Raw genomic sequence first — 8,719 nt, 5'->3', positions numbered from 1 at the left:
GACGTAGTATTTTTGCACTTTACATTTCCGTCTAAGTTGTACTACCTCTCATTCAATGTGATACGAATATCTGCTCTGGCCTCAGACAGGGCGGTGGCTTGACACGCCGTCCACAATTGGTCGGCTTAGAAAACTGCACTTTGCTGTGCGCATTTTCCCAGGCGCCAGCCAGCCTCGTAGGCCAATAGAATGGTTACGTGATTCTATCTGCGGCTCTTGCGTGCAGCACGCAGCTTCCAACGCACTGCACCTTTCTTCAACGCAAAAACCTCACAGCCACAGCCACGACCTGACATCAACCACTTGGTGATTTGCAGGATTGGACCTCTATGAGCGAAGCAACTCGCCCCTGTAGCCCATCCATCTTGATGCGCTTCATTGGTGCACTAGATCTGCCGTGTGGCCTAGCTGAGTGCAGCCAGCAGCCGCCACCAAAACAGCACTTTCATTTTTGAGCCAAAACAGTTGACCTAACCACGAAATGCACGGCAAAGACTCAGACCGACTGATTTCCTCGCCCTTTCAAATATGTTCAAGAAGCTCATCTTCGCATTTCATCCATTTTCCGGATTTCTTCTCGCCTAGCTTATTTTACTTCTCAGCCGCACTTATCAGTTTTACCGCGCAGCCCAGTTCAATTTCCCTTCGACGACCCACCTTCACGTACCCTGCATTGCTTGCTGAATACTACTAACACACCTCATAATAACTTATAACTGGGGAGAGGTCAAGGCTGAGATTGAAAAGCTGTACATGAAAGGAGGGAAGTCTCTCGAGGAGGTTCGAGATATCTTGGATGAAACACGGAAGTTCAATCCATCGTGAGTAATTACCTCACATTCCGTTGAGTATTAGCTATGACTAATATCAATAAGTCTCCGAGCTTACAAGAACAAGCTTGAAGAATGGGGCTTCATAAAGTATAATCCACGCAGGAAAAGACCGGCAACTTCCCCCCTGGACCTAGCTAAGGATCTCGATATTGCACAAACCACGGAGGCAGCTTCAGCGTTGGTTCATTCTCCCTTTTTCTAAGTGAACATAACTCACTCAGTCATATAGTCTACTAGTTGGATCAGATTCGGAGAGTGTTAAGTGCTATTTGAAGCAAGTCGAATACGGGTTGGAGCGTCAAGCATCTGAGATCAGACAACAGCGAATCGTACTTGCCAAGGTGTCTCAAAAGCGCCGTCGGCAAGACCTTGAATCTGATACGGAAGGAGTCAAGAACTCGCTGCAGAGAATGTGACTTATCCTTTGTTTCTTTCAATCACGTCGCCTGACTAACTTCTAAAGCGCCGAATTCGAGACATCAGTTACTCGGATGAGGAAAACTCTCGAGAAGGTGATGACTTCTGTCAGCGTTCAGACAAGTGGGCCTATAGGATTTGCTTCATGCTGGAAGCAAGAACCTATGACCTTGGAAGATGCCCATGGAAAGCTTCTACCGCTTCCCCTCGAGTTAGTGGTTTCTTGGGAGGCAAGATATCCTTCTGAACAATCACGCCCAGTCGTTGACATTTCCCAGATGTTTGATAGTGTCCTCCTCAGCCACTTTCGGGCACGCGCTGGTAAGAAGAAAGTCCAGAAACGAGAGTTCGAAATTGAAGATAGTGTGAGCAGAGGCACAATGCCCAGGACAAGGTCGTGGTCTCAATTCTCCGAGCCCGGACGGAAGTTTGAGATGAGCATGATTTTCAAAGATGCTGGCAGGAGCAGTGTAGTTTGCCCGAAATGCGACACCATATCAAAAGAGAAGAAAGGTGTCCAGGTGGAATGGTCAGTTATTCCATCCTCCTTTCTCTTCTATCAACGAAGGAATCTAAGCACTTATCAGTTCAAATCCGGACTGCAAGTTGATATTCCGGATGGAGGATGATGAGAATGCCGACGAAGAATCTTCAATTAAAAGGCGACGTCTCTCGGGATTGGCCAGAGTGGTGACTACGCCGTCATCTTCTAGGGATCGGGACTCGGCCTTTGATGAAGAGCCGGAAGACCTCCCTGGAATGTTCAAGCGAGTTATCGTCCGGCTTTTGAGAAATAAAACGAACTTTACCCAACATGGTCCCCAGCCTACGGCCTGCACATACCCGGCGACGTATGGTTACTCCCAAAACCCACTCCTACCATTTGATGGCTCTATTATCCCCGAAATTCTTGATACAGTTTATACGTGTAGCTGTGGCAATGGCTGCCAATGTATTGGGTGCGCTGCTCATCCGTTCAACGATGCAAGCCTAGAGTACGTCCTAAGGCTCCTATCATCTGTAAGTTTAGAACCGAGGGAATTGTACAACATCACCCAAACATCCATGAACGGGAACATATCTTCTCAACCACTCCCAGTTAACACTGTCTCGTCACCAACAGCACACACGCTGTCAAGCACGACTTATAAAAACGGCGAAGAGCAATCACTATCAGCAACTGAATTCTTCTTCGTTGACTACCCGTTTACATCAGAAGGTTGCGGCGGAGACACGCAAGCTTGTCCTTGTCCATACGAGTGCAAATGTCTAGGATGCACTATCCATAAGCAACCGGCCATTGGCGGTGAGGGTAATTCTAGCAGCGCAGGGAATCAGGGGAACGTACAAAACCTTGTCAACACCTGGTTCCAAGAAGACCCTGTCGATCTCCCCTGGGAGCCGAAAGATTTCTTCAGTAGCGAGGGTTATTATAATTTGAGAGCGCCGGTACCACCAGTGTGTCAAATGATTAGATTAGATTAGATTAATGGCCATTAATCCAATCTAATCACGAAATATACTCATTAATCATATTCTATTCACGTATTAATTAGATTAATCATGATTAATCTGATTAATCTGATTAATACACACGTGATCATACACGTGACCGTGCTAGCCTAATATGGTAACGCTCCTGCCCGCTCTAGCTCTCGCGCTATACTAATCAGGGGCGGCAATGCTTAGTAAGCGACCCGAAGCTAAATTAAAAAAGGAGGAATGTAGGAGAATAACTAGTTTATTATTATTAAAAGCTAGTATATAGCTACTATTATATAAGCCCTGGCTTAGTTTAACTAGGGCTACCTGATAGGTGCCTTAGTTATTTAATACTTATTAAGTAAACAGTGATTTACTATAGTCACGTGACAGATTAATCAGATTAATCATGATTAATCTGATTAATTATTCTAATCTAATCAAAAAAAATATGAATTACATTAATCATAATCTAATCACATTAATTGATTAATTAATTGATTAATTTGATTAACGTGATTAATCCTTTGACACACTGGGTACCACCGACTAGTACTTATACACATGCGAGGGATGCTTAAGTGTCATACGTCTCAAAACTTCGCAGCAAGGGGTCAGGATATACCGCAGATACCTCCAGAGCCCGGTCATCTTCAAACACCGTGCAATTGAGAGGGTGCCTACAACTTCGGTTGTTGAACATTGGTAAGTTGCGGTTAAGTCGATAAAAATGCACGCCACCAACTTTGTATAGGTTTGAGTTCTTTACTATTACCGAGATAGGTCGGTATCCTTTACCATTGCCGACGAAAACGTGGAGTATGGGGTTGGGATGCTACGTTCAATCCGAATTGAGGCTATATTAAACGTTCAGATATCATCTAGTCCGCCTAATTTGAAGTCCCATTCAAAGCCCAATAGAGGGAATGCATCACCTGATAACGACAGAAGCCGTTCAATGCGGCAATGTCTACAAAATCACAGGGTCCTGTAATCTTAAACTTAAACTGATGAAGTTTTGGAGTTGAAAATTTGGGGACATCCTGACATCCATGCATACCCGCTCCATATGAAACCATGCCATGGAGGAAAATAGTCTCTTTGAACATGGTCAACTGCGTTCGAATTGCTTTTTGATGCTTCTAGGACAAATTTCTGCTGTGAGGTTCGCCAAGGATAGGAAGAATAAGATGCAAAGCCTTGAAATGCCATTCGATTTTTCTGAGAAAATAGTTCCGGACATGTTCAACTAAGGTTGGGTTGTAGTTCTCAGTTTTTCAACTCAACTGACGAGGAAGCGCCAACTTGGCGTTGTCATGGCAACTGCTCGCAAAACAGTGTCATCACGACCTCGATTCCGGTACCCCGACGAACCACCAAGAACTCCCGGAGTAGTGGGCAAGTGTCTCCACACACTCAATTTTCCATTGCAGGCGTCTCTTCAATTCTTTCTCTTCCTGATACCTCCTAATTGGCCCACAATGTCTGTCCGAGGTAAAACAATCCTCTAAGGCGCGTCGCTGTTTTGTACTGACAGGCTCGCAGTGGTCGCAAGAATCCGCCCGCTCCTCGACAAAGAATTGGATAAAGACACGATTGTGCGTGCAGAAAGTGGCGGTGATGGAAAGACTATGAACATTGTGCGGATACCGAATCCCAAGAACGAGGCAGAGGAGTTTAGTTTCTCGTTCAATGGCGTTTATGATATGGACACCACGCAAGAGGAGCTTTTCACGAACGAAGGTACGAGGATTGTCTCCACCATAATTGATTGCGCTTACAGAAAAATAGTTGCCCCCCATCTGAAGTCTCTTTTCCAAGGTCTCGATGTTACGATCTTTGCATACGGCGTTACAGGAACAGGGAAGACACATACCATGAGAGGTGGATTGAAGCTGGCGGAGAGAGGCGTCATTCCTCGACTGCTGAGTGGCATATATCGACGTGGGAAGAAGATCACGAAGGATTCTGGAGGTGAGACTGAAGTCACAGTTACGCTCTCGTATTACGAAATATACAACGACAAAGTTTACGACCTTTTCGAGCCACCAGATAAGCGTTCTCTCGCGGGATTACCTCTCCGGGAGAAGGACGGCAAGACAGTAGTCGTAGGTCTATCGGAACGAGCTTGCGATGACTTGAAGGACTTCGAGCGACTCTACATCGAGGCGAATAATAATCGGAGTACAGCAGGAACGAAGCTTAATGCACAGAGCAGTCGGAGTCATGCTATTTTGATGGTCAAGGTTATTCAAACGAACGGGGATGAGACTTTGATTAGTACGGCTTCGGCGATTGACCTGGCTGGTTCAGAGGACAATCGGCGGACAGAGAATAATAAGGAGAGATTGGTGGAGTCGGCGAGTATTAATAAGAGTTTATTTGTGCTGAGCTCGTGTATTGATGCTATTGGACGTGGGGATAAGAGAATCCCGTAAGCCCCCCAATCATTGCTGTGAAAGGTGCCAGAGTTGGGACGCTCAAGCTAACGGATGTTTTAGTTATCGAGAGAGCAAGATGACGAGAATCCTTAGCCTAGGCCAGAACAACGGTATCACTATCATGATTTTGAATTTAGCGCCGTTACGATCTTATCACCTAGACACTCTTTCGAGTCTCAACGTTAGCTCAAGGGCAAAGCGAATAGAGGTCCGCGAGATAGAGAACGAAGTCGTGTTTACACAACCCCCAAGAAAGACGGCGTCCATCACGGGAACATCAATTCAGCGTCAACCACTGAGACCATTAGCGAACGCTCACAATACTCACGTAAATGGAGCATCTCAAAAGGGAGACAAGCCTGCAAAAGCATTTTCGGTTTACTCTGATAGAAGCAAGCCTTCGGGTCCACGTTCGTCTGGTACAGCACCGCAGTCTATTCGACGAACAAATTCAACTAACAAGAGACCCTCGGATTCCAACCCTAACTCACGCCCCACGAAGATGGCTCGGCCTAATCCGACAGGAGTCCGATCGAACGCAGAATTATCAGCCGCCAAGATCGAGGAAATGATTGAGAAGAAGGTGCAAGAGGCTCTAGCACATCGGGCCTTAGACCAGCCTGCACCAAAGCCGCCAACTGACATCAGCGAAGCTGTTCAGCGGAGACTTGAAGCCTTGGAACGAAAGATCGAGAGTGGCGAGGCCGAGGAAGCAAGAGCAGAAGGTCTCCGATTCTTGCTGATGGCCAAGCAACACAAGGAGCGAGGGGAAGACTCTAGCGCGTTGAAGATGTACGAACTTGCCGTACCTTTCTTCCCCGGGCAAGAGAAGCTGCAGAAGAAGATCGAGAACCTTCGAGCAAAGATCCGAGCCAAGAGAGAAGAGGCCGCGAGAGCATCCGCTTCAACTATCGCAGAAAGCCGAAAAGCACCAGCCACCGCACCGATCCCTCTCCCTTCACCACCAACAGCCTTCGAAGCGCCAGAAGAAGATTGTGACTCGAAGCCCCGCCGAAAAGCAAATGCCGACTCGGACGATGAATTCAACGGGTCCGCAGTCTTCCAACAAGAAGACTACGAAGATGACGACAGCTTCTCCTACAAGTCTTCCAAAGCCAAAAAACACAAACCCTCCAAATCAGCCACTAAATCCTCACTCAAGATCTTTGCTGATGACACAGACGGATCTCTCACTCCGAGAACGCGACATCTTCTTGATATCGTGAATTCGAGGGATATCGCGATGATTAAGGGGCTGAGTGGTGTTGGGGCGAAGAAGGCGAGGGATTTAGTTGAGTTTTTGGAGTTGCAGAATGAGGATGAGGGCGGAAATGTTAGGACTTTGCAGCAGTTGATTATGGTACCTGGTCTGGGGAAGAGGAGTGTGGAGAGAGCTTATGAGGGGGTCAGTGCGTTGCTTGTTTGATTATGAAAGCTTAGCTAGTGTGTGGGGGGCAGAGAGGCGTTGCATTGTTGGAGTTATTGAGCATTGATTGGATTATTGGAGTCTATCAGTTGTGAGCAGAGTTTCAGAGAGCATGAAAGTTGGGCAGGGTTATTGAATACTATGATTGTATCATCACTTTCACTCTGTGCCGAGGACACATAAAGTGAATCGTTTGGTAAGAAGTTTTCTTGCAAGTCAGGAGTCAATGTTCCGAAATTTCTGGGACATTGAAATGTCGAGTCTTTGTAGCCTCATGCCAGCTTTCATCAGATCGAGCTCTACTTGAGTGAATCACTCACTCCCCTTTGTTTTGTTGCATATGCAACAAAATCGAATTCTTGAGTGTAAGTATGAACGGACGAGTAAAAGTGAGGGAAAGGAACACTTGTAGAGTGCTAAGTGCAACAAATTCGCTCAAGTAGTGAATTGAAATGATGTTGAGATCAGATGAAATAAGTGTCCATTGGCTGAGCTATTGTGACGATAGAGGCGGGCAGTCACTAGACTGGATGAATTGAGCTCCCTTGCCTTCTCAAAGCTACCTTCTGAACACATATATTCGCACTTCTCAGGAACAAGAAATCTGAAGAACCAGGGTGGATCTTCTTGTATAATACATTCATCCGTTGATTCATATCATACACATTCAGTCCTACCGAATAAACGGCTTGACATCCTTAGCGTCCTCAAATACAACACTCCCATCCCTATTCACTTCCGCCACATGGAAACCAGTCGGCACATCCGAAATCTGTTTCATCATTCCCTCATCCTCTTTCGGTTTGTTGACTAACGTAACAGCCTCTTGCACAACGCCCGCAGGAGTATCCGCAATCTCATTCACATCCCTGGCGGTCAACACATCACTAATCCTCGACGCTCTCGAAGACATCAAAATCATCGTCGGGCCATGAAACTTCAAGAACAGTCGATCTCCCCATATCGTCCTCCTCGCTTGCGTCCTTAAGTTGAACAACATCTTTGTAAAGAATTTCCACGTCTCCGTCTGCCGCATTACTCTGAAGAACTTGATGTCTGGCACCAGATACCCGAGCCCTAAATCTGGGATCTGCAATCTGAGATTCGATGACTTGAATCTGTATGGCAATGGTGGATGTTGCGTGATCGTGTACGCAACCACATTTCCCGGGTGCGCAACATATTCTTCTCCCTGCCTCAACGTAACCTGGTATATCTGTCCTGGGCCAGCCAACGCTACCAGACCTCTCCCTGTGATCTGTGAATTCCCCCAGTGAGCAAGATTCATTTTCGTATTTGCGGATGGAGAAACGGAAAGCGTGTGACCAGTCCAAGCAAGCAGTGCTTTCCGCTGCGCTACCATCCAGTCCACGGTGCCATTAAGATGTAATACAGTGAAGGAAGTGAGTGGCGATTTGGTGGATATTAGGGCTGTTATGGGACTTGTGGAGGAGATTCGTTGGTAAAGGAATGGGATGCCAAGAGCTGCTCTTCGAAAGGGTTCTAAGATGGATAACGTGGATTGTGCCTGGACTTGAATCAGCAATCACTTCGAATTGTATGGGGCTCGGAATTTGAATTACATTTTCTGCCTTCCCACTGACTCCAACCAATGTGCCCCTCCTAGTATACAGTTTTTGTGAGGCAGATAACGAAACAGACAAAAGAGAGTATGGCGCGCCAAGGACTTCGAATCGAGCATCTACTGTTTACCATGTATCAGCAGGCTTTATCAAACCAGAAGTGAGACTTTTCCTCACCTTCAGGATCCGTCGACGCATCAATTGAGTTTCCCAGAACATCTCCAGTGAGTATGGGAGACTCAGTCGTCGGCGTTGCGCTGATCTGGATAGCTCTCCGGGAATGAGCTCCAGCACCTGGTTGTCGAAGCTGCCGAAAGCCTCGGGCAACATTTCTTAACGCTATTCGACCGCGCATTGCTGCTGTTGCCGTTGGTGGATGCCAATATCAAAACGTCCGAAATCATGAGCTTTCAAGAATTGCCTCACAGAATTATTTTGGCCTAAGGCTTGAGTTCCTGATTGCGCAATAGGTAAGCTTGTGAACATCAACCCCATGTAAACGAATTCCGCATCCTTTTGATCGCACATCGGAACGCG

The 8,719-nt window shown here is 46.6% G+C and overlaps 3 protein-coding genes across 3 annotated transcripts; 2 read left to right on the top strand and 1 right to left on the bottom strand.

Annotated features, from left to right (window-relative positions):
- Window positions 1–753: 753 nt before the first annotated feature.
- On the top strand, window positions 754–3,587 carry K444DRAFT_623562 (uncharacterized protein; the record flags this gene model as incomplete). Its single annotated transcript, XM_024882291.1, has 6 exons — window positions 754–821; window positions 876–1,010; window positions 1,063–1,245; window positions 1,297–1,779; window positions 1,838–2,699; window positions 3,516–3,587. 6 exons carry the CDS (start codon window positions 754–756, stop codon window positions 3,585–3,587), a joined length of 1,803 nt encoding a protein of 600 aa, XP_024744282.1.
- A 531-nt stretch (window positions 3,588–4,118) lies between these two features.
- K444DRAFT_578946 (kinesin-domain-containing protein) lies at window positions 4,119–6,756 on the top strand. Its single transcript, XM_024877636.1, has 4 exons — window positions 4,119–4,226; window positions 4,278–4,475; window positions 4,524–5,166; window positions 5,234–6,756. Exons 1-4 carry the CDS (start codon window positions 4,214–4,216, stop codon window positions 6,597–6,599), a joined length of 2,220 nt encoding a protein of 739 aa, XP_024744281.1. The 5' UTR covers window positions 4,119–4,213; the 3' UTR covers window positions 6,600–6,756.
- Window positions 6,757–7,085: 329 nt separating this feature from the next.
- K444DRAFT_658445 (mitochondrial protein-like protein Fmp26) lies at window positions 7,086–8,672 on the bottom strand. Its single transcript, XM_024886257.1, has 3 exons — window positions 8,360–8,672; window positions 8,183–8,304; window positions 7,086–8,127 (listed from the first exon to the last, which is right to left on the bottom strand). Exons 1-3 carry the CDS (start codon window positions 8,535–8,537, stop codon window positions 7,273–7,275), a joined length of 1,155 nt encoding a protein of 384 aa, XP_024744280.1. The 5' UTR covers window positions 8,538–8,672; the 3' UTR covers window positions 7,086–7,272.
- Between the last annotated feature and the right edge of the window lie 47 nt (window positions 8,673–8,719).

This window comes from Hyaloscypha bicolor (genome assembly GCF_002865645.1).
Source record: "Hyaloscypha bicolor E unplaced genomic scaffold K444scaffold_10, whole genome shotgun sequence".
Classification (NCBI taxonomy): Eukaryota; Fungi; Ascomycota; class Leotiomycetes; order Helotiales; family Hyaloscyphaceae; genus Hyaloscypha; species Hyaloscypha bicolor.
Note: the sequence above shows the minus strand (reverse complement) of the source record. Positions and strands in the feature narration are given on the sequence as shown.

Coding starts and splice junctions, on each gene's coding strand:
- K444DRAFT_658445 (XM_024886257.1), bottom strand. CDS start 8,537: ATGCGCGGTCGAATAGCGTTAAGAAATGTTGCCCGAGGCTTTCGGCAG. Junction 8,305..8,359: donor TGCGTCGACGGATCCTGAAG/GTGAGGAAAAGT, acceptor CATGGTAAACAG/TAGATGCTCGATTCGAAGTC. Junction 8,128..8,182: donor TCAGTGGGAAGGCAGAAAAT/GTAATTCAAATT, acceptor ATTCAAGTCCAG/GCACAATCCACGTTATCCAT.
- K444DRAFT_578946 (XM_024877636.1), top strand. Junction 4,476..4,523: donor GGAGCTTTTCACGAACGAAG/GTACGAGGATTG, acceptor ACAGAAAAATAG/TTGCCCCCCATCTGAAGTCT. Junction 5,167..5,233: donor CGTGGGGATAAGAGAATCCC/GTAAGCCCCCCA, acceptor CGGATGTTTTAG/TTATCGAGAGAGCAAGATGA.